Source organism: Nicotiana tomentosiformis, chromosome 11 (genome assembly GCF_000390325.3).
Source record: "Nicotiana tomentosiformis chromosome 11, ASM39032v3, whole genome shotgun sequence".
Classification (NCBI taxonomy): Eukaryota; Viridiplantae; Streptophyta; class Magnoliopsida; order Solanales; family Solanaceae; genus Nicotiana; species Nicotiana tomentosiformis.
In genome coordinates, this window is record NC_090822.1 from 37,093,269 (window position 1) to 37,117,507 (window position 24,239).

At 37.8% G+C, this 24,239-nt stretch overlaps 2 protein-coding genes and 1 long non-coding RNA gene across 20 annotated transcripts; 2 read left to right on the top strand and 1 right to left on the bottom strand.

Moving 5' to 3' along the window:
• The first annotated feature begins 1,102 nt into the window (after window positions 1-1,102).
• On the top strand, window positions 1,103-2,798 carry LOC138900946 (uncharacterized). The gene is made up of 2 exons (XR_011412331.1): window positions 1,103-2,342; window positions 2,498-2,798. It is a non-coding gene; the product is annotated as an uncharacterized lncRNA (long non-coding RNA).
• Window positions 2,799-14,017: 11,219 nt separating this feature from the next.
• LOC138901271 (uncharacterized) lies at window positions 14,018-14,605 on the top strand. The gene has a single exon (XM_070189022.1). It carries the CDS (start codon window positions 14,018-14,020, stop codon window positions 14,603-14,605), a length of 588 nt encoding a protein of 195 aa, XP_070045123.1.
• Window positions 14,606-16,774: 2,169 nt separating this feature from the next.
• Window positions 16,775-22,280, bottom strand: LOC104102715 (uncharacterized). Of its 18 annotated transcripts, XR_687763.4 has the most exons (7): window positions 21,543-22,280; window positions 20,562-20,671; window positions 20,124-20,465; window positions 19,951-19,991; window positions 19,699-19,859; window positions 18,553-18,674; window positions 16,775-17,689 (listed from the first exon to the last, which is right to left on the bottom strand). XR_687763.4 is itself a non-coding variant. In XM_009610533.4 (3 exons), exon 1 carries the CDS (start codon window positions 22,185-22,187, stop codon window positions 21,552-21,554), a length of 636 nt encoding a protein of 211 aa, XP_009608828.1. In that variant the 5' UTR covers window positions 22,188-22,280; the 3' UTR covers window positions 16,775-17,558; window positions 17,659-17,689; window positions 21,543-21,551. The 18 variants fall into 18 exon arrangements, 2 of the variants coding, with proteins under 2 accessions (XP_009608828.1, XP_009608810.1); XR_001970509.3 differs by having other exon boundaries at window positions 19,699-20,274; window positions 20,384-20,434; XR_004508725.2 differs by having other exon boundaries at window positions 19,699-20,274; window positions 20,384-20,465.
• Window positions 22,281-24,239: the final 1,959 nt, after the last annotated feature.

A 24,239-nucleotide genomic window follows, 5' to 3' on the forward strand; every position in this document is an offset into this window, starting at 1 on the left:
TAGAACTGACTGTTGTGTACTTCTATTTTAATATGGTTGTATTTTGTTAGATAGAAAAACTTTTGAAATCGTATTTGCAACTTCAAACATATAGGGGCATAATTTGCAAAGGCAGAGGATGTAAATGGAGTGTAGAGCTATTAACTGTCGATCAATCACTCTCCTTTCCCTATAATATTGACATTTGTTCAAATATAAGAAATTAAAGTAAGCCTTTTGCGAAAATTGAATGAGGTATTTACAGTATTTTAAAAAAAAAAATCCAAAAGACTTGGCCATAGATAATTTACCATTTTTGGTCTAAAAGAAATTACTAATGGTATACAACATACATACCTAGAAAACAAAAAAGAATTTTTTCAAGGGTGGTTGGAGTTCGTCAAAAACATATAGACGACAATATACAGAAGTTTAAGAAGATTGGAGGTGATTAAGACTGGTTTGGAGTCAAAATTTATAGTTGAAATCGAGTTGGAAAATATATTTGCAAACATGTATATCACATATAACTAACTGTATATCGATGTGTTCACACACAAATATACACTGATATACATGGGATACATAAGAATACACATGAGATACAGAATGATGTACATATATACACAGAAGATATACACAATTTTATATATATATATATATATATATATATATATATGCCAGAAACTTTATCTTCTTCCTTTTGAACCATAGCTCAAATTCAACTCAAACTACCTCAAATCTCCACGAAATTATCCCAAAATTAAAATTCAAACTGCTTAAAACGTATCCAATCTATTCCAACATAAATTTGGACCGTTAAGCATGACCAACAGGGTATTAGTTAATATGTCGGCGAAGTGCAACAGTCTAGCGAAAGCCATCTGGCACTTGTGTCTAGGTGCTTGCATACCATCATACATGATACTCATTACCTCTGATATACTCAATAGGCGGGAGTAATGATGTGCATAAATTAAATTATTTGAAGGAAATTTCCACAGCTGATGCAGTCATTTTTATTGGTCTACTTTTATTAGACAACCTACAATCTGTAGGAGTCCTACGGAAGTAGTGTGCAACTAGAATTCTTTCAGAATATCTTCCTATATCTATCCCTTAGAGTCCTTGTATAGATATACCATTATATTATAAATATTGTGTAATGATTGAATGCAAAGTGAGAAAAAGTTTTTCCAGTCGTGTATCTTACTTAATATGGTATCACAGAATATGTCAACTTCTTCTTCCTCTCCGGTTGCATCCCTTCCCACTTCTCAATCCCCAGCCATGCCTCTACTACCTTCTTCCTCTTCAAGCTCTCTTAGTCATACTCATCACTTCATATACATCAAGCTCTCTTCCACCAATTATATTTTTTGGAAGACATAATTGTTGTCATTTCTTCGTGGGCAAAATATTCAAGGCTTTATTGATGAATCAAACTTGTGCCCATAATTGTTGAGGGAAAAGATTTACCACAACTAAATCCAGCCTTTACTTCAACAAGACCAACTGATTATGAGTCTTTTAATTTCCTCCCTCTTCGAAGAAACGCTACCCCTTGTAGTTGGCTTGAACACCTCTAAAGATATTTTGGACACTGCCCTGCCATCTCCTTCAAACACTAGAATTCTTAATATTCATATGCAACTCCAGAATCTCAAACAGGATGACCTTATCGTAACCCAATTTCTTCAAAAAGCGAAACTACTTTCTGATGAACTTGCAGCCGCTGGAAGACCCTTGAATAATTTCTGATTTTAATATATATGTTTTCAAAGGGTTAAGGTCTGATTTCAAGGACATCATTACTACCTTGTCGGCTCGTCCCGAACCTGTGTCATATTCAGAACTTCATAACTTGCTACTGAACCATGAATTTATTCATGGTCCAAGCCTCTCCTCACTTTTCATTGCTCCAGCAAGTGACTCTAACATCTCTTCAGTTGCAAATTTCAGCAAACGTTACTCTCAGGTGGATAAGCAGTTTTCCTCCAACAATCAAAGGGGTCGCGACAGGTCTTATCGAGACAGAGGTCGTGGAAATTAATTTACCAAAACTAATTTTGGCAGCAGTCAGCCTTGGAACTCTTACAACGATGGACGTGCGAGATGTCAAATTTGCAATGGAACTAATTATTTTCCTCTTAAGTGCTTCCAGCGTTATAATCATAGCATCAATTCATCTACGCATCTCACACATCAAGCACCAATTCCCTTGAATCAAAATTGATTTCCTGACACAGGCGCAATTCATCATATATCACCCGACTTTTCGAGCTTTCATCACGTTGAGGAATATAAAGGACCAGATCAACTACATGTCGGTAATGGACAAGGTTTGCCAATTCATCACACTGGTGATGCCTCTTTCTCAACCTCTTCTAATCCAAAATTTTCTTTAAAAAATATTCTTCATATTCCCTCTATAAGAAATCCCTTACTCTCTATTCAAAAGTTTGCTTCTGATAATAATGCCTTCTTTGAATTTCACCCTTACCATTTTTTTGTCAAGGATTGGGATACCAAGACTCCACTTCTTTCAGGCAGGAGTAACAATGGACTCTACATTATGAATATCAAGCTGTCATCCTCAACTTCGCCTTCAGCTCTTTCAGTCACAAAAGCATCTTTCTTTATTTGGCATCTCCGGCTAGGCCACCTGCATCAGCGAGTTTTAAGTCAAGTTTTATTTGCTTATCATCTAGATAGTTCTAGTCTTAGGTAAAATAATTTATGTAGTGCTTGTCAGCTCGGCAAGTCACACATGTTATTGCTTCCTCTTCATATTAATAAAAGTACTTCTCTTCTTCAAATTATTTTTGCCGATGTTTGGGGTCCTTCTACATTTTTATCATCTCAAGGGCATCGTTACCTTTTAGTTTTTGTTGATGATTTCTCTGGTTATACATGGTGTTATTCCCTTTTTCAAAAATCAGATGTCCTTAGTATTTTTACTCAATTTCAAGTTTAGTTGAATGCCAACTAAACATAAAAATTAAATCTATTCAAACGGACTGGGGGGGGGGGGGGGGGATTTCTCCCACTTTTATCTCTTTGTCATAAACTTCACATTATACATCCTATTTCATGCCCACATACTCACGAACAACAAGGGAAAGTTGAACGTTGTAGGGTCCATCCCATGAATGTGAAAGGAAGACAAACTTCCTTTGACATAAAGTACCATGCTCCCAAATTTACAGGAAATGTGATTTAGGTTGGCAAATTTTTCATTGCTTTCACAAGGTGAAAGTTTGACATTTATATTATGATGGTCTCATCCATGATGCAAGCAAGATGAATTGGACGTTTATAAATAGATAGCTCCTGATCCAGTTGAAGACACACCAACAAATAGAGAAAGAAAGAGTGAGGTTTCACAGACAAGGTATAAGAAAAGAGTCGATATTGTAGTGAGGTGGGAATATCAAAAGAGGGTTATTTCTTTTGAGTGTTGTAGTGGTCTTTGGAGTATTTTACTCGGAGCTACAAAGTGTAAAATTCCTTGCTATAGTGATATCAGTTGCTCGTCTCGGGACCGTGGTTTTTTCCTTTTTAAAAAGGGTTTTCCACGTAAAATTCTTGGTGTCGTTGTCACTCTTTTATTCTTGCTAATTACCGCATCTCGGTGCTACATTATTATTCCGCTTTTATTATTGTGAATGTCATTTATGTAGGGCGTTTATTCCCAATAACTGGTATCAGAGCATAGGTTCTGCTCGTTCACAAAAATACTATTCACTATCGGTAGTACTATACTCGGTGAAAAACAAAAATGTCTGGAGTAAAGTACGAGGTAGCAAAATTTAACGGAGATAGCAGTTTCTCAACATGGCAAAGAAGGATGAGAGATCTGCTCATCCAACAAGGATTACACAAGGTACTTGATGATGATGCCAAAATGCCTGATACCATGAAAGCTAAGGATTGGGCTGACTTGGATGAAAGGGCTGCTAGTGCAATCAGGTTGCACTTATCAGATGATGTGATAAATAACATCATTGATGAAGACACCGCAAGCGGCATTTGGACAAGGTTGGAAAGCCTATACATGTCCAAAATGCTAACAAATAAATTATACCTGAAGAAGTAGCTATACGTCCTACACATGGGTGAAGGTACAAATTTTTTGTCATATTTAAATGTGTTTAACGGACTAATCACACAGCTCGCCAATCTCGGAGTGAAAATCAAGGAAGAACATAAAGCCATCTTGTTGTTGAACTCGTTGCCATCTTTGTACGATAATTTGGCAATAACCATCCTACACGGTAAGACTACCATTGAGTTGAAAGATGTCACATCGGCTCTTCTACTCAATGAGAAGATGAGAAAGACGCCTGAAAATCAAGGACATGCTCTCATCACAGAAGGTAGAGGCAGGAGTTATCAAAGGAGTTCGAGCAACTATGGTAGATCCGGAGCTCATGAAAAGTCTAAGAACCGATCCAAATCAAGAGCTAGAAATTGCTAAAATTGTGATCAACCAGGTCACTTCAAAAGAGATTGCCCAAATCCAAGGAAGGGCAAAGGTGAAACTAGTGGCCAGAAGAATAACGACAACACAGCCGCCATGGTGCAAAACAATGATAATGTTGTCCTCTTTATAAACTAGGAAGAGGAATGCATGCACTTATCAAGTACAGAGTCGGAATGGGTGGTTGATACAGCAACATCTTACCATGCCACACCAGTAAGAGATCTTTTTTGCAGATATATAGCAGGTGATTTCGGCCTTGTGGGAATGGTTAACACAAGTTAATCAAAGATTGTAGGGATTGGTGACATTTGTATCAAGACAAATGTCGGATGTACATTGGTTCTGAAGGATGTGCGACATGTACCTGATTTGCGGATGAACTTGATCTCGGGAATTGCTTTAGACTGAGATGGATACGAGAACTATTTTGCAAATCAAAAGTGGAGACTCACCAAGGTATCATTGGTGATTGCAAAGGGAGTTGCTCATGGCACATTGTACAGGACAAATGCATAAATATGCCAAGGTGAATTGAACGCGGCACAAGATGAGATTTCTGCAGATTTGTGGCACAAAAGAATGGGTCATATGAGCGAGAAGGGATTACAGATTCTTGCCAAGAAATCACTCATTTCTTATGCCAAAGGTACAACGGTGAAACCTTGTGACTAATGTTTATTTGGTAAGCAGCATAGAGTCTCATTTCAGACATCGTCTGAAAGAAAATTGGATATACTTGATTTGGTATATTCTGATGTTTGTGGTCCAATGGAAATTAAATCGATGGGCGGTAACAAATATTTTGTTACTTTTATTGATGATGCTTCACGAAAATTATGGGTTTATATTTTGAAAACCAAATATTAGGTGTTTCAAGTTTTTCAGAAGTTTCATGCTATGGTGGAAAGGGAGACAGGCCAAAAGCTAAAGCATCTTTGAAGTGACAATGGAGATGAGTATACCTCAAGGGAATTTGATGAGTACAGTTCGAGCCATGGGATCAGACATGAAAATACAGTTCCTAGAACCCCACAACACAATGGCGTAGCGAAAAGGATGAACCGCACCATTGTGGAGAAGGTGAGAAGCATGCTCAGAATGGCTAAACTGCCTAAGTCATTCTGGGGTAAAGCAGTTCAGATAGCCTGTTACCTGATCAATAGGAGCCCATTAGTTCCGTTGGCGTTTGACATCCTAGAGAGAGTTTGGACCAACAATGAGGTGTCCTACTCACATATGAAGGTGTTCGGCTGCAGAGCTTTTGCACATGTACCAAAGGAGCAGAGAACAAAGCTGGATGATAAATCAGTTCCTTGCATATTCATCGGATATGGAGATGAAGAGTTCGGATACAAATTGTGGGATCCTGTAAAGAAAAAGGTCATCAAAAGCATAGATGTAGTCTTTCGAGAAAGTGAAGTTGGAATTGCTGATGATATGCCAGAGAAGGCCAAGAATGGTATAATTCCTAACCTTGTTACTATTCCTTCTACTTTTAACAATCCCACAAGTGCAGAAAGTAGGACCGATGAGGTTGCCGAGCAGGGGGAGCAACCTGGTGAGGTTATTGAGCAGGGGGAGAAACTTGATGATGGTGTCGAGCAAGTGGAGCACCCCACTCAGGTAGAAGAACAACCTCAACCTCTAAGGAGATCAGAGAGGCCAAGGGTAGAGTCATGTAGGTACCGTTCCACAGAGTATGTCCTTATCAGTGATGAAGGGGAGCCAGAAAGTCTTAAGGAGGTGTTGTCTCATCTAGAAAAGAACCAGTGGAAGAAAGCCATGCACGAAGAGATGGAATCTCTACAGAAAAATTGCACGTACAAGCTGGTTGAACTTCCAAATGGTAAAATACCTCAAATACAAATGGGTCTTTAAACTCAATAAAGATGAAAATGGCAAGCTTGTCAGATACAAAGCTCGATTGGTGGTAAAAGGCTTCGAGCAGAAAAAAGGTATTGATTTTGACAAAATTTTCTCACCTGTTGTCAAAATAACTTCTATTCGAACAATCTTGAGCTTAGCAGCTAGCCTGGATTTTAAAGTGGAGCAGTTGGACGTGAAAACTGCATTTCTTCACGGAGATTTGGAAGATGAAATCTATATGGAGCAGCCAGAAGGATTTGAAGTAGCTGAAAGGAAACACATGGTGTGCAAACTGAATAAGAGTCTTTATGGGTTGAAGCAGGCACCAAGGCAGTGGTACAAGAAGTTTGACTCATTCATGAAAAGTCAAACTTACACAAAGACATATTATGATCCATGTGTATACTTCAAAAGGTTTTCTGACAACAACTTTATTATTTTGTTGTTATATGTGGATGACATGTTAATTGTAGGAAAAAATAAGGAGTTGATCGCAAAGTTGAAGGAATATTTGTCCAAGTCATTTGATATGAAGGACTTGGGCCTAGCATAACAAATTCTGGGTATGAAGATAGTTCGAGAGCGAACAAGCAAAAAGTTGTGGCTGTCTCAGGAAAAGTACATTGAACATGTACTGGAATGCTTCAACATGAAGAATGCTAAGCCAATCAACACACTTATTGCTAGTCATCTAAAGTTGAGCAAGAAGATGTATCCTACAACAGTGGAGGAGAAAGGGAACATGGCTAGAGTTCCTTATTCTTCAGCAGTCGGAAGCTTGATGTATGCAATGGTATGCACCAGACCTGATATTGCTCATACAGTTGTTGTTATTAGCAGATTCCTTGAAAATCCTGTAAAGGAACATTGGGAAGCAGTCAAGTGGATACTCAGGTACCTAAGAAGTACTGTAGGAGATTGCTTGTGTTTTGGAGGATCTAATCCAATCTTGAAGGGCCACACGGATGCCGATATGGCAGGTGATCTTGATAATCATATATCTACTACAGGATACCTATTCACATTTTCAGGGGGAGCTATATCATGGCAGTCGAAGTTGCATAAGTGTGTTGCACTCTCTACAACTTAAGCAGAGTATATTGCCACTACGGAAGCTAGCAAGGAGATGGTTTTGATGAAAAGGTTCCTTCGAGAGCTTGGACTACACCAAAACGAGTATGTCGTCTATTGTGACAGTCAAAGTGCAATAGACCTGAGCAAAAACACCATGTATCATGCAAGGACGAAGCATATCGATGTGAGATATAACTGGATTAGAGAAAAAATAGATGATGGATCTATACAGGTCAAGAAGATCCATACAAGCGAGAATCCTTCGGATATGCCGACTAAGGTGGTACCAAGAGACAAGTTCGAGCTATGCAAAGAACTTGTCGGCATGAACTCTATATGAAAAACTGGAGATACCTCTTTCATGTGCATGGGACTGGAGGGGGAGATTGTGGGGTCCATCCCATAAATGTGAAAGGAAGGCAAACTTCCTTTGACATAAAGTACCATGCTGCCAAATCTACAGGAAATGTGATTTGGGTTGGCAGATTTTTCATTGCTTTCACAAGGTGAAAGTTTGACATTTATATTATGATGATATCATCCATGATGTAAGCAAGGAGAATTGGACGTCTATAAATAGATAGCTCCTGGTTCAGTTGAAGACACACCAACAAAGAAAGAAAGAAAGAAAGAAAGAGTGAGGTTTCACAGACAAGGTATAAGAAAATAGTCTGTGAGAAAAATAGAGAGTGAGCGATATTGTAGTGAGGTAGGAATATCAAAAAAGGTTTATTTCTTTTGAGTGTTATAGTGATCTTTGGAGTATTTTACTCGGACTTACAAAGTGTAAAATTCCCTTCTATAGTGATATCAGTTGTTCGTCTCGGGGCCGTGGTTTTTTCCTTTTTCAAAAGGGTTTTCAACGTAAAAATCTTGGTGTCGTTGTCACTCTTTTATTCTTGCTAATTACCGTATCTCGGTGCTGCATTATTATTCCGCTTTTATTACTGTGAATATTATTTCTGTAGGGGGTTTATTCCCAACAAACACAAACACAGACACATTGTTGAAACATGCCTAAGCTTAATGGCAAATAGCTCCACTCCATCAAAATATTGGCATTTCGCATTTGATACAGTTGTGCACTTAATCAACCGGCTGCCTACTCCAGCTAGTCATGGCAAATCCCCTTTTGAAGTTGTGTTCAAAGTTGCACCAAATTATCAATTTCTCAAGGTCTTTGACTGCTTGTGCTATCCATATCTTCGGCCTTTTAATCGTCATAAAATGAGTTATCGCAATCAACCTTGTGTATTTTTGGGCTATAGTCCATATCACCGTGGTTATAGATGCCTTGAAATTAAATCTAATAAGCTTTATGTTGCTAGGCATGTCAGGTTCGATGAAACACAATTTTCATTCACCAAAGTGTCGCTTCTTGGAAAACCTCCGTCTACTAGTATGTTTTCTCGACCATGGGCATCCTCTCCTATTATTCTGCCTAACTCAGCTATCATTCACCCTTCTCAGTCTCAACAATTGTCTCCAGTGAATTCCCCGGCTCATACTAATCCTACTTCTTCAAAATGATCTTCTCATCACTCTATTCAAAATTCTCCACCTGCTCTAACTTCTCTGAAACAACAATCTGTAAGTCCCTCTCCTCCACGACTTGTTGACCCTTCCTCTATCCCTCAAGAACTTGACTTCTCTAAATATCTCCTTACTAGCTAGCCCCCAGCCTTACCCTTCACTCAACCCAAACGCTCAACATCCTCACGAAGAATAATTATAACCAGCACCCCTCAACGAACACATACAATGCAGCTGCGTCACATGCCACCTTCCTCCAATCTTGCATCTCATTGCCTCACAATCAACACCTCCTCTCCAACCACTAAACCTTCCAACTATATTGAAGCAACAAAATTCAAAGAATGGCGTGCTGCTATGTCTGATGAAATGACAACCTTGTTTCGAAATCAAAACTTGGTCGTTGTTTCCTTTCCAATCCTCCATGAATATACTTGGGTGTAAATGGGTTTTTTCCTATTAAACGCAATGCTGCTGGAGCTATTGAGTGCTATAAAGCTCACCTTGTTGCCAAAGGATTTCATCAAGTATAAAGGCAAGATTACCATGAGACATTTGGTCCGGTGGTGAAACCCACTACCATTCGCCTTATCTTGACAGTGGCAGTATCTCGTGGTTGGTCTTTGCGCCAATTGAATGTTCAAAATGCCTTCTTGCATGGAGGCTTCACTTTGATGGACGTTTGTTGAGGAACAAAAATTCTTCAATTTGATGGACGTTTGTTGATTGTATATAATATACATTTCATGATTTAACCAGAAGTTGCATGCGACATGCTAACCTTAATTTCCTTTGGAATAATCAATATACACTCCCTGGTAATTTATAAACCTAGATTATTTTTTCTTTTTTCTTTCAAAACTTGCATCTTAATATCTTAAATACGACATATAGGGAAATAGTATTTTTTTTTTTTTTTTGGTAATTAAATATATTATTTACAAAAGGGAAAGTACTTACAAGTATAATTGAACCATGTATCGGACAGAAAGCCTCAACCTCAGTCCAAGACCAGTACGTGATCAATACTAACTTCAATTACTACTATGCCTAGTCAGAATACATCTATGGGTAATAGTTAAGTCGCTGCACATATCTGGCTAGCTTTGGCCTCAAGTTTCCTCTACAGTATATAAAAAGGGCAGCACAAGGGTTTATTGTACGCAAGCTTACCCTGTATTTCTGCAAGAGGCTGTTTCCACGGCACATGGCAGCAACTTTACCAATTACGCCAAGGCTCCCCTTCAAGTTTCCTCTACAATATATCTCTTATACAATAAGCTTATCTCTCCATCCCTGCGCAGTTCTATTAATGCCCTGGTATATCAGTAACCTCCTCCAAATATTTGTTGAATAGCTAGCTGCATTGAAAGAATAGGTGCTGGTTAGTCAACTGCCTATGAGCCCCCACCCCCACCAAGAAAGAGCATTATGTGCTTGCACATGACAGTTGCATAAAATTGTAATCACTGATTACAGTTTGGACTGCATTGTATGCCCCATATGAACAACCATTTAGCGCTTCCTTGATTATTGCATAACAGTCTCCTTCAAATAGTTTCTAATAGAATAGCTATCAGCATTCAGAGTTTCTTCAATACTTATGTCAGCTTCAGTTAAGTAGTTTGAGGCCCGTATAATCTTCTGAATCACCCATGAGGCTTGTTTGACGTTGGCAGCCACATTTTCCACTTCTCTTTCTTTCATGTAGTATGTGTGAACCCATTGTATTCACAACCTATCTTTCTTCTTGTTTAGGTTCCACTGATGCTTAAGTATTGTTGCTTTGTTCCAGGTGTGAAGGTTAATTATATTCAATACCCCTGCTGATTTTGGTCAGCACAATTTATCCCATGCTACCAAGGCCTTTCTTTTTCCCTGCTGATTTCCCTGTCCACAGAAACCTTTTGCATCTTTAAATTATCTTCTTTGGTACCAAAATGATTTTATAGCTAACAAAATACTTTTCTGGATGATTTTCTGTACACAATTTTTGTTTGATTTGCAGTTAAACATGAAGCCTTAGAAAACTATTGGAAGCAATCATGTAATAGCTGAACGGATCCTACATCACCTCTACAAAATAGCAGCAAGTCATCTGCAAAACAGAGTTGAATTATGTTTAACTTCTCACACCTGGGATGATAGTTAAAATCTGATTTGTTCTATAGTTTGAGGTGCTACTTGTTGTTTGTTTGTCTTCTGGCAATTATGTCTCACTTGTAAGCAAAGTTAGATAATAGATAGGCTTCCAATCATACCATACCATACTTCTTGATCAAACAGCTTCCCTGTTGGATCCTTCACTTTAGTACTATGTGACAGATATCTGGTTATGTCAACTTCCACCAAAATCCTGGCAAATGATATCCAGAAAGGTTAAGTAGCTTAATCCAAAGAGGTACTGTCTTCAAAACTTCATCATTGAAATTGAATTTTGAAGTCCATGGTTTAATGATAACTGATGTGGTGTTCAAATTATGAGACATCACAGCTGAATCTGATCACGAAATAGCCATCATTATACAGATAGGCCAGTGACTTAATCGAAACATACGCATGTGCAGCGATGAATCTTTCTCTTGTTTCAATGGTTGGAGTTCGCCCTACCACGTATAGGATGATAATCATTTCCAGTAGCGACATCTTCATGCTCCAATTCCCACTATTTCATGCTCTCGGAAAAAAATTGAGATTCATACCTTTACCTGCCATTTTGTTTCCATCAAACACATTAGCCCATGCCTTTGCTCCAATTGCAATTTACTTTGTGTGCCTATATAGGGTAAAATATGATATGACACGTGGTTGACTAAAAGGAGGACACATGGAATCCAAGATGGATGGTTGAGGACTGAACGCAGCCACTACACTTGTCACCGGAACGGATGACGTTCATAAAAGTGTATTATAAGCTCTGCGCCCGGTAGCATTTACCAAGGAATATTCTACAACATTAAGAGCGACGATCCGTTATAGAGAATTTGGCATTTATACTCAACGTTACATCTCAATCAATGACCCTCATAATTGGCATTAAAGGAGGGCAAGATCCTGGAACCTTTTTCCCTAGGCATAGCTATAAATAATGAGCTCAGTTACCATTGTAAATGACACAAAATTTTTGGCAAGAACATATATTATATTCTATACAAAACTTTATACAAATTCACTCTCTTGCTTTTTGATCCCAACATTGGTGTGTTCGGAAATCGTGTTCACAGAATCATTATCTTTGTTATTTCATCTACATTCCAAGGCTAAGTACTGTGTATTTCTTCGATTATTATATTATTTCAAGATCAAATTAGTTTACTTGTCTAAAAATCACATATAAATTCAACTGTACTATTTTACGGATAACAGTTTGGCGTCCACCGTGGGTCCTAGACAGCCGTGCAATTAAATTGATCCTTGCCTCTTTTACTAACGTGCTTTGACTATTTTTGTCTTTGAAAAAATCGCAAAAAATGGAAGATAAAATTGTTAACGATGCACACAACCCCGAAATTCGAAGGGATCAACCTTATTTCGAGGACTCAATCAGTGACACCCGCAATGAGGGGAATGACGCTATGCCCGTGCATGACAGACGGTACCCTCGACAGGTTCGGGAAAGAACTCCCGATGATGCTGATGAGGAGAAAGTAGCGGATGATGTGAGGATCCTACAAGAGCAACAGGCAATCATTCTAGGTCATCTCACACGGCAGGATCAGGTTATGACGAAACTGAAGCAGGCGCTATCAGGTGCTTCGAATAATGCGAACAGGCGTGATCTTATTCCTCATGTTGTTCCCACAGACCAAACAACACAGAGAATTGATAACAACACTCCCATGGGTGAAGTCGGCTCCGATGGGGTTGGGGGAGGAGGCCAGGTCTTAACAATGAGAACGATTCATTTAAAGATGAGCTTTTACGGTTCATGAGGGAAGTAAACACCCGCATGGATCAAATTCCCACGAGTATTGAAAGGCCCGAACTCGAAGAAGTATGTTCAATTATCATACAAGCCAAGCGCGACACCAGTACTAATCCCGAAGCATTTCAAAATGCCTGAAGTTTTAAAGTATGATGGAACTTCAGACCCATAGGAACATATTATCAACTACACAATGACGATGAAAGGAAATGCTCTAGCTCCTCACGAAAATGAATCTGTGTTGCTAAAGAAATTCGGCGAAACTCTCACGAGGGGAGCCCTAACGTGGTATTCGTTACTACCCGAGCATTCCATAGATTCCTTTGAGATGCTCGTGGATTCTTTCATTAAAGCTCATACCGGGGCCAGAAAGGTACAAGCTCGGAAGGCAGACATATTATGAATCGCACAAGGAGAATCAGAATTATTATGAGAGTTTGTTACACGATTCCAGAAAGAAAGAATGTTGTTCTAGCCGTCCCGGATGAATGGGCAGCTGAAGCATTCACCAATGGATTGAATCCGAGAGGTTTAGACGCTACCCGGAAGCTGAAGGAGAGACTGCTTGAGTTTCAAGCAACAACCTGGGCAGATGTTCACAACTGGTACGAGTCGAAGATAAGGATCGAAGAATAGAGAAAACCCAAAGGATGACTACGACGCGGATAGGCGGACTTCAAGGGGTTGATTTTTACCCTACGAGAGTACCGAAGGCCGTGGCAAAAATTTCTGAGCAGCAAACAAGTTCACCGTTGACGGAGGGACTGATCGTGTTTGAAGCAATAGATCACTTCAAGATAAACAAACATCGGGGTCTCTATATCTTTCTTACCTTAGGTTATCAGAATATAACTTCAATGTCAGGGTAGTGGAACTGGTGTCAGCCATGAGAAACATTAAAGAAGCACGAGTCCCGAGACCTATGAGGTCCGATTCAAGCTAGAGGGATCCTAATTTATGGTGCAAATACCACTGAACGAACAGTCACCGGACAGAGGACTACCGACATCTTCGCGGGGGAGGTGGCAACACTATTGAAGAATGGCCATATCTGAGAATTCTTGAGTGATCGAGCTAAGAATAATAACGGTCGCAACAGAGACAACACGAAATCCTCGAAAGCGGGAGAAAAAACCGCACGCCAAATGATCAACATGATCTTTGGGGGGAACGAGATTAACAAGGTCACATTTTCTGCGGCAAAGAAGACTAAAGTATCGATACCTCACCGCAAAAGACTCTGGCAGGACGATATCACTTTCACAGAGGAAGACGCAGACGGATTGATGTTACCACACAACGACGTACTGGTAATCTCTTTAAATGTGTTAGATTTTAAAATTAAGCGTGTTCTAGTGGATTTAGGAAGTTCGTCTAATATCATACATTGGAGGGTATTGGAACAAGCTAAACTCACCGGAAGCATTATTCCGGCAACAAAACTCCTCACTGGATTCAACCTTGCGAGCGTGACGACCCGGGGAGAGATCCTGCTGCCTATGAGCGCCGAAGAAGTAATGAAAATAACTCTCTTAGAAGTAGTGGATAGTGATATGGGATACAACATCATCTTGGGAAGGCCATGGATACACAAGATGAAAGCTATACCTTCGATGTATCACCAATTACTGAAGTTTCCAACACCGGAAGGAATCAAGCAGATAAGAGGTGACCAATCGGCAACAAGGGAGATGAATGTAATCCCGGTTTCCATTAGCAAAGGGAAGGAGCGCACGGCATAGAAATTACAGGAATTGGCACCTACTCCCGAGTTAGAAGAGGTTATTCCAAATGCAGAATCGTCAGAACAATATCAGGTGCCGAGATATTTTCAAGTACCAGAAGAAACGGACGCAACGAAATCCATGGCAGAGGAACTAGAGTAAGTGGCATTGTTTGAAAAATTCTAAGAAAGAAAATTTCACTTGGGGGCAGGACTGCATCCCGAGCTCAGGTCTGGATTAATTTAGTTCCTTAAAATTAACGTTGATTGTTTTGCATGGTCGCACGAGGATATGACAGGTATCCCGATAGAAATAGCCATGCACAACCTGAGTTTGAATCCCAACGTACCACCGGTACGGCAGAAGAAGCACCCTATTGCCGAGGCGAGGAATAAATTTGTCAAAGATAAGGTAACCCGCTTGCTTAAAATTGGTTCGGTCAGAGAGGTAAGATATCCAGACTGGCTAGCCAATGTAGTAGTAGTTCCTAAGAAGAACAATAAATTTTATATGTGTATAGACTATAAAAATCTTAATAAAGCGTGTTTGGATGGTTGTTACTCATCGTATCGCATTGTATTGTTATCCTAAAATAAATGTTTGTTTTGATTGTTTCATTAAAATTGATTATATTGTATTGTTAAATCTATTGTTTCGGAACAATAAAAAGTCACATTTTTTTAAACAACTAATTTGGTGTGGTAGGATTCTTTCCAGTTTTTCTTTCCAATTATGCCCTAACGTATTACTCCATAATTCTATTTTACCCTTTACCTTTTTTTAAAAATTTTAACTCCAAATCTCCCACCTATAACCTACTTTGTCTTCGTCCCTTTTTTTTCATAACTTATGTCGCTTCCAACTCCAATGTAAAATTGCTAATTTTGTTAGAATTTGCATGAATTTAATTGCTTAATCTATTTATAAGACATATTTGGTGATAAATTAGTAGAAAGGGGTTTTTAAAAATTATTTTATGCGTAATTCTTGATAAATTTAATATTTAAACAATTGAGGGTATTTTAGTAAATTTATCAGTTACAGTACAGTACGATACAGTCAAACCAAACATCGAAATGTTATTTAACAACAACAAACAATACAATCTATCCAAACATTGTATTTATATAACGATACAATACAATACATTATAAAACGATGTTCGGTGCTTTTGTCAATATCGTCTTGCTCCGCATGGTTACAGGCGTAATTCCACTACTTGCTATGCTTTTACTTCCCTCAGCACGAAAGGGAAGCGCTGGCCAAATCTCCCACGTTGGGTTGATGTGCTCTTTGTCTCGGCAATTTGTCAACCGGCATTACTTGCGCCTTTGGTGTTATGGTTTTTGCTCAAATCACTAACCTTTTTGGGGTTATTGCAATCCGTATTCCGGAACAGCTTCCTTCTACTTCTTTAATCTCATCATTCTGATCTTGGATCAGAGTTTTTCGTGCATTTCCCGCGAGGCATAAGTTACGCCTTGTGATTTTACTCCGTGTGTTATAGTTTTATTCCAGTTTTGATTCATGTGTTATTCGATTATGTATAATTAACCTTCAATAAATAGGAACATGCAATTTTAATCCTTCAAACTAATGAAAGTTGTTCGGAGGGCTAGCCGCCGTTGACCGGCATCGATGATGAGATTGTCATCATCATTAACTGATCCGCTCCAAAGCAAATCATAATTAAATTGGTCCAGAATATTATCTTCCCCGCCCTTCTCTCTCTCCATTTCCCTCTGTTTTATGGGTTTTCTTCAAAATCTATATTCATTTAGACTTTGTCTTCTTGCTCTATCAAATTTCTGACTTGCATCTACGCCTCACTCGACCTCTAGCAAGAAGATAACGATTGAAGTTGGTAAAGCACCGCCCATTTTTACCTTGAGTCAATGACCCTTAAAGCATTTAGCCTTAAATCGTAGCCCCACACTTCATTTTTATTTTTATTTTCTCTTTTCATATTTATTTTTAATTAATGATCCCTTTAAGTTTTTAACTTCAGCGATCGCACGTTCATATTAATTGAAGGTTAATTATGCTTAGTCGAATTACACATGAATCAAACTAGAATAAACATATAAAATGGCTAAAACCACAATAGTACTAAACTAATTGATCTGAAGGTTTCAGTTTCTTAAATAAAAAGGAATTTTGACCAAAGATATCATATAGACTACAAAATTAGCCGAAAAGGATAATGTTAAAAATAAAACAAGAGGTAACTCAACTTAGCTCCAAGCTATCCATCTACACAACTTATTCAAGTTATATCATCCTTGATTCTAAAAACTACATTATGGCATACATAGAAAATCAAATGACCCCACTAGCCCCACGCCCAAAATATTTTGGAAAAAAATAGAACTACCAGAAAAAGAGGAACCATTTTCCCACTTCCGTTATCTTCTTTCCTTCTCAATGACTAAAAAGCATCAATCCTGTAAGAAAACTCTGAGAAAACTCATTGTCCGTTATAACCATTTTCATACTGTAAGGAACCATCAGATATCCTTCAGATCACTCCAACCTGAGTTAAATAGCTTATGCCCCAAAGCTGGGTCAGATTCTACAACATTAAAAAAGTAAATGACAGAGTTCATACCAATGGCCAAGATTACAATATCAATACAAGGTAAAGAGATCAATCCTAGACTTTAGTGCACACACCAAAGTGCATAGTGAGCAACACTATAGTCAAATCCAAATGTAAGTTGATTTATGAAGAAATGCCTATCATTAGGGAGAAATCTGTACCTAAGACAAGAAGCAATAGCCCAAATGCATGTTTGCATCAGTAATCTCAATGAGATAACAGACAGTGTTAAAGGATGACTGCTTTAAAGGGAGGGAGGGGGCACCATTAACCAGCAAACCATTTGGCAGGACCCTGAAGTAATGGTCGCATCTGTTACTGCTTGACTGCAGGCTGCAGCAAACTGTGAACCTATTCTCCACCGCAGAAGTCCTATTACCATGAAGTTTTGAGAAAAATAGCACATTATGACCTAAACATACAATTGAAAGGATATATTGTCTCCATTACTTGGACTAAGAGGCACACTCACATAAGAAGCCTGGCAGAAAGTGCATTTCCATCTGCAGATAGACCGAGAATCACATTAAAATCATTATTTGAGTTCTTCAATATAGAAAAAGTAGCACAAAGAAGGAAGAACCTTAACAAACAAATGCAGACACATTGTCAAATATTTCTCACAAATAACCAACCATATTCATATAAAAAATGCCGCATTCCAAATTCCTGAGACATGCAATTGTGAACTTTTATTGCTTTTACATCTATTTTCTATTTCTTACGATGTTGATATTATTTTTCAGGCTTCTGTTGCTGTCACTGATCTATTGTCCATTGTTTATTTTCTTCTTCTTGAGCCGAGGGTCTTTCAGAAACAGCTTCTCTACCCCTTCGGGGTAGGGGTAAGGTCTGCGTACACTCTGCCCTCCCCAGACCCCACTTGTGGGATTTTACTGGGTTCTTGTTGTTGTTGTTGTATGCAATTGTGAACTTAAAAACTTCCCAAATTGGACCATGATAGCAATGCTCATCCACAATCCAGCCATAGAACCTTCCGCATGAAAGCAAAGCCCTTTCTAAAATCTTAACCTATAGGCTATAAGCTTCATCACTATCCACTCTTCATTATATCACAGTACCTCTTAACACCACAAAAAAATGAAACTACAAAATGAGCAAACTGTAGAGGGAAATAAATGTCCTTTACCAATACCATTTGTTATCTCTACAACGAGGCAATTTCTTTGAAGTTAATGAAACGTTTATCTGATGAAAACTTATTTTCCATTTTTCAGTAATATTACATTTAACTAAGCGCTCAAATTTGTTTGGGTATCTCAATAATTTTGATTGGTTAAGAACAGTTCAAACACCACTTACAAGAGCCAGTGGAAGTGCTTTTAATAAAGATAAAAAGGATTACCAGCAATAATTCAACATCTAGCTACAGGATCAAAGGGAATAGGGCTGAAACCTATCATTCCATCTTCCAAAATACAAACTTTCCTTGATGCTTAGTCAATCAAAATATGAATAAAACGTACCCTGTAATAAGTATGTGTATTACTTATCAAGAAGAAAAAAACCCGATAAAAGTATTATATTATATATAAATGGTAATATTAGGAGCAAAACAATTGTCCAGGCAAATTCTGAAGGTACCATTTCGCATCATGTGAATACTAGTAGTATCATATAAATGGTAAGTATCTATACCGTTAAAGGGGGTAAGAACAAACACAAGTATCACTGTTATCAAAGGCGAAAAGCTCTAAAAAACGCTTTAGGTCCATTGGGCTTTAATGGCAAAGCGCAATTTAAGTGTAGGCTTTAGTTATAAAAGGCGCAATGCAAGAAAAAATTTAAAAATATATATGTAATTCAAGAGAAAAGTAACAAACTCATTCACATTGTTTTCCTTAACAACTAATATACTTATTTGCAGATTATATTTGTAGTCTAGTATTGCTCTATTTAAGATAGAACTCATGGGCAATAAGGGGCACATCTTGCTTAAGTGAGGCAAAGCACCCTCCTTGAGCTTTTCTGAGCTTCAGGGCTTAAGTGCGCCTTGAATGAACCTTTGACAACACTGACCAGTATCCATGAAACAAACTCAAAAACCAGTAGCAACTTAATCCTTACATGAGTTACTTCACAACCGATGGCAACCAGGTATCGCTTACTACCATCTTCCTACTACTTCCTGAAGATGGCAAAAAACTGTATCTTGTATTGGAGAGCAACCCAGCCAACTAGTCACCCATTAGGATGGGTTCAATAAAACATTATTTTATGATGCATTAGAAATATATTATCTATCAAAAAAATTAATGTGAGTGGGAAGCAGGTATTTGATGTGTTTTCGATGTTCCTGCCACCTCTATTATTTCGCTACTACGAAAGTTAACTCCTAATCGACCATGTTATGTTAATATTCTTCTCTTCTAGTTTCTCTTCATTAAGCGCAGAAAACCGACTCTCATCGAACTAAGAAAGTAATTGAGGTTTTGTTAAAAAGCAATGCAATAAATACAGTAGGAGTTAATAGGGCTAAATATGTACAAACCTTAATACAATTCTTAATATTTGTACCTCAATAGACTGTCCAAATTGCAAATAATTTCCAGGAAAATACACTTGGATTATGGTAATGTAACCATTATAATCTCTTTATGTGTCACGGTAAAAGCTTGAAACCCTTGTACAGAATAGACTCAGCTTACCAAACTGCCAATTGGGGCAAAAGACGTTAGCTAAATCTTATCAAAACAAGCAAGCTCAGGCAAAGACAACTAACAGGAGCTCCATCCTTCCTTACCTTATTCAGTGCTTTTCCAGCAACTGCAGCGGGATGGTCTCCTGGGTTGGGGGTTTGGGAGGGTAAGTTTTACCGTATCAGAAAAAAACAATAACAAGACTAACACAGGTGTCTCTTTTATATTTTGCTTGGCAACTAGATAAAAAGAAAATCAATATTGTGAAACAACTTACTAAGGTATAGCTTGCCACTGGCACATTAAAGATACTCCTCCCCTGCCCCCAACCAAACTTTGCCAATTTCGGGCCATGTTAAGAAGGCCATAGTAGCACTAAGCATCACGGAATGCCAAAGCTCAAGAAAATATAAGAGTGCTGTATCAACCTGACACCCAAAGCTCTACATAAGACTAAAATTTCTTTTTTCTGTATCTCTTTCTTATTGGTTTACATTTTTCTCCACTAGGTGAAGATTATACAATTTTTCTACTTACCTCGGACTTCTATGCGTCCATCACTAAACAGTAAATGCTACACCATGGATTCTGGAATATTTTGCAATAACCCATTGAATAACTTCAACCAACCATCTTAATGTTAAACAAAGATAACCATAAAGGGGAGTTGACCAAATTTTAGAGAATGTAAACCCAATATGGGTTAATAACTTACTAGGAAAATATGAATGACTGACAAGCATCCACCATTGTGAAATTTAGTTCAAATCTTAAACACGATTGAGATTCTTGACTATCGATGAATTTACATATCTCAATCTCAACCTGCATACATGTAATTACACTTAAGGGCATCAGTTTGTTTCAGTTTAATTTGTGTGGAAATTGTATAAGTACGCATAACCAGAGCATCAATCTTGCTATGCATTCTTAATTCCACTAATGCACAAAAAATGGATTAATTCCATGACTATCATATCTTTTGCACACTCTTCCTAATTTCCCACCAAAATCCGCGAGTAACCATTTCCCAGACACTTAATCTTTCTAAACAATTTTTTTCGTGAACATGGCATAAGGACAAAGACCGTGCAAAGCTACAATGAAGGGATTTTTAAAAGAAAAGCTTTTCGGACGGGGATATTATCTACAGATGCACTTCCAGATTATCTAACTTATTTAGAAGGGGTAAAAAAATTGAAGCTTGAAAAACCCCATGAGTCCGACACTTTGTAATAATGTATATCATGCCTTATTAAAAGCTTAAACAGTTAAACATGCACATGTTATACACTTGCAATAAGAAACAGAATTCACTAATACAGTCGATTTTCACTGAATAACACTGTTTTGAATTTCTCTCCTTCATCTCAATTCTTCAACTAATCCAAAACAATGTCATTGAGTGCCATATAGCTAGCTTTTGGGATTAAGTTAGGCCCAAGTTCCATTTTCTTATTACTGCTTTGCTACACTGTTGTCCCTAACCAAACAAGTAAGAGTTCACTACTCATTATTTGACGGATAACATCATAATTCCATTAAGAAGCTCAACCAAACACTAAATATACATAAATCAACTCTCTAATACTTAAAATTTCAAAACTAACCTCCCCCCCCCCCCCCCCCCTCCTTACACACACAAATAAAAAGTGGAACAAAACTCTTCGTTTATAGAGACAATAAGAACAAAAACCTGGGAAAATTAGCGGTTGCACTCAGCAGGCAAGGGCCTATTGAAGCCACCACGCCTATTCATGTACTGTCGAGGCTGCCGTTTAGTGACTTTCCTTACAGCACCCACATCATTCCCTGCCACTGCCTTCCCCTTTGTCGAATCAAACCCTACCGGTATCCCCAATTTCTTCATCATCTCAATCTCTTCATCATCCATCATCTCTTCATCACGACTCTCCTCCTCCTCCTTCTTCTTCTGCTTCTTCTGTTCTTTCGCTATCCCGTCAACAAAATCCTCAACCTCTCTCCGCGTATCTCTATCCCTATCCTTATCTCGATCGCCATCATCTTTTCGTCTCTTTCTAGGAGGACTTTCCGCTGAGGGACGGTGGTGACGGTGGCGGTTGCGGCGGTCAGTGGGAGAGCGGGAGCGGGAAGTAGAACGGTGGCGGTGGCGGTGACGGTCAGTGGAAGGGGAACGAGTTCGGGAGCGAGTGTGTCGACTGGTTCTGATATGGTCAGGGGTGTAAGAACGTTCACGGTCTCTCCGGTCACGGTCATCCCGGTCACGTTTCCGATCTCTGTCTCTATCCTTGTCCCTCTCTCGCTCTCTCTCCCGGTCAATTTCACGGTCATGGTATCGAGTTCTGTCACGGTCGGTCATCGTCACGTTAAGGGAAGGAGAGTAGAAGGGTTTTGAAGTTTGAACAAAGAGACAGTGATATTGTTTTCCTCAGAAAAAGGATTTAGGAGAAACGCAATCCCGGTTTTGCGCTATTTACTCTTTTTCTTTATTTTCTCTTTTACTCCCTTTTTATTTTGTTTTGTCATTTTGTATCTTCGAGTTTTACAAATAATCGTATAATTATAAGGGTTTTTTCACAAAACTTACACAACTTTATTTCATCACTTAAAAATCACAACACTACACATTAATAATACAATGGTCACAATATCTGAAATATATAACTTCCGGAAAGCGTTTTTATTTTTAGTGTTGCCTTTTTCACATTTCTTAAATAAAATATTGTTGAAAAATTAAATAAATAGAGATTTTTTTCATCAAATAAATAGAGATCCACTAATAAGTTTTTGGCTGGATTATGTATATATACTTTATCAGGAAGAATTTTACAATCAAGAAACTAAAGTTATATATTATCACCATTATTAGGTCTTATGCTTAATAATAATAATAATAATAATAATAATAATAATAATATGAGATAGATCTGAAGTATTCGGCATAGATATGTTATTTTTTGTTATGAATTTAGGAAAAACTAGTATGAAAAATATTAGACTTGAAGAGGTAGATATACCTCAAAATCTTGATTTGTTAAACAAATGGACAATTCCTAAAATCCCTATCAAAACAATTTATGATTATGGATGATTTGATAAACTTTCTTCAAAACAACTAGTTCAAACTACTGAGCAATCTTTAGCTTTAAACTCGTCTGAACAGATTATTCGATTGTTAAACAAACAAGATGTAGATTTATATAAAAATCAGTATAATTATATGCATGCTGGTATGGTTCAAATTGCTTTTAAGCCATTAACCCTTAAAGGGTTACCAGAGACGTTTTTGGCTGCTCTTAGAGATGCTAGAAATCTGAATTTTAGACAGTCTCTGATGGGTTCTATTGAATCTACTGTGGCCTACGGTCCAGTATATTTTAATACTCAACCCAATCTTTAATTATCTCTATCTGATGTTAATATACTTGATGCATTGACATTAAATATGAAAACGCATGGTTATAATTATGCGCCTGGATCTGAACTTATATGTTTATCGTATAGAATTTATTTTAAATTACTATCTACGTTAAACCCTAGATGTAAACTGTATGATACATCCGATCAGACTATATTGGTGGAAACCAATTTTGCAAAGTCTAAGGTCACCACGAGGAGACCTATTAAGTGGGAAGAAATTAATTTCCCAACTACTTGGACTTTGGATTCGGTTATATCCCCAAGTCAGATAAAAAATGTTATCAGTAATACTGAATATTCTCATATTACTCAAAATTCGGATGGTAGGATTTGCATTCAATTTGATGATAATAGTTTCACTTATAATAGGCAGTCATTTTCTAATAATAGACTTTTGCCTGCTATTAATCCTAGTGATAGTAGGCATTCATTTACTAATCGTAGATTGTTGCCTGATATTCAACTTATTTCTCCTGTTGAACCAGTCTATGGACCAGCTAGAAATTGTACTGCATCGTTGCATACAATTTCTACTAATGTTAGTGATAAGCCTGTTGAAAGGGTTAAGATTAACCCTCAAATAAATATTGTTCAGGATAATGATAATATTTCTGATAAGGATATTCTTTCTGCATCTGAAATGGATTTCAACCCCAATAATATTTAATGATTCCACACCAAATAGATTTTAGTCCAGGGTCACAAGCTAGAAAATATGTTCAAAAGAATTTTTTTAGTAATAAATGGAACCAGTTTAAAACTTAATTTTTTAATACTTATAGTAAAGAAGATTTAAATAATATTTCTCAAGAGTTTTACGAAACTTGTGCTTTACATAATCAAATTATGTATTTTGTTCCTTGGTTTATAACCACTTATTTACCGCTTTACATAAAGGTTTTAGAAAGATCTTATAAAGATGGGAGTGATAATATTACTAAAGCCATATACCCACCTCAAGCACCTTTTGTTTTACCTAATAATACAGGTA

What these genes read in the sequence shown, in the direction of transcription:
- LOC104102715 (XM_009610533.4), bottom strand. Translation starts at nt 22,187, where the DNA reads ATGACCGACCGTGACAGAACTCGATACCATGACCGTGAAATTGACCGG.
- LOC138901271 (XM_070189022.1), top strand. Translation starts at nt 14,018, where the DNA reads ATGATCTTTGGGGGGAACGAGATTAACAAGGTCACATTTTCTGCGGCA.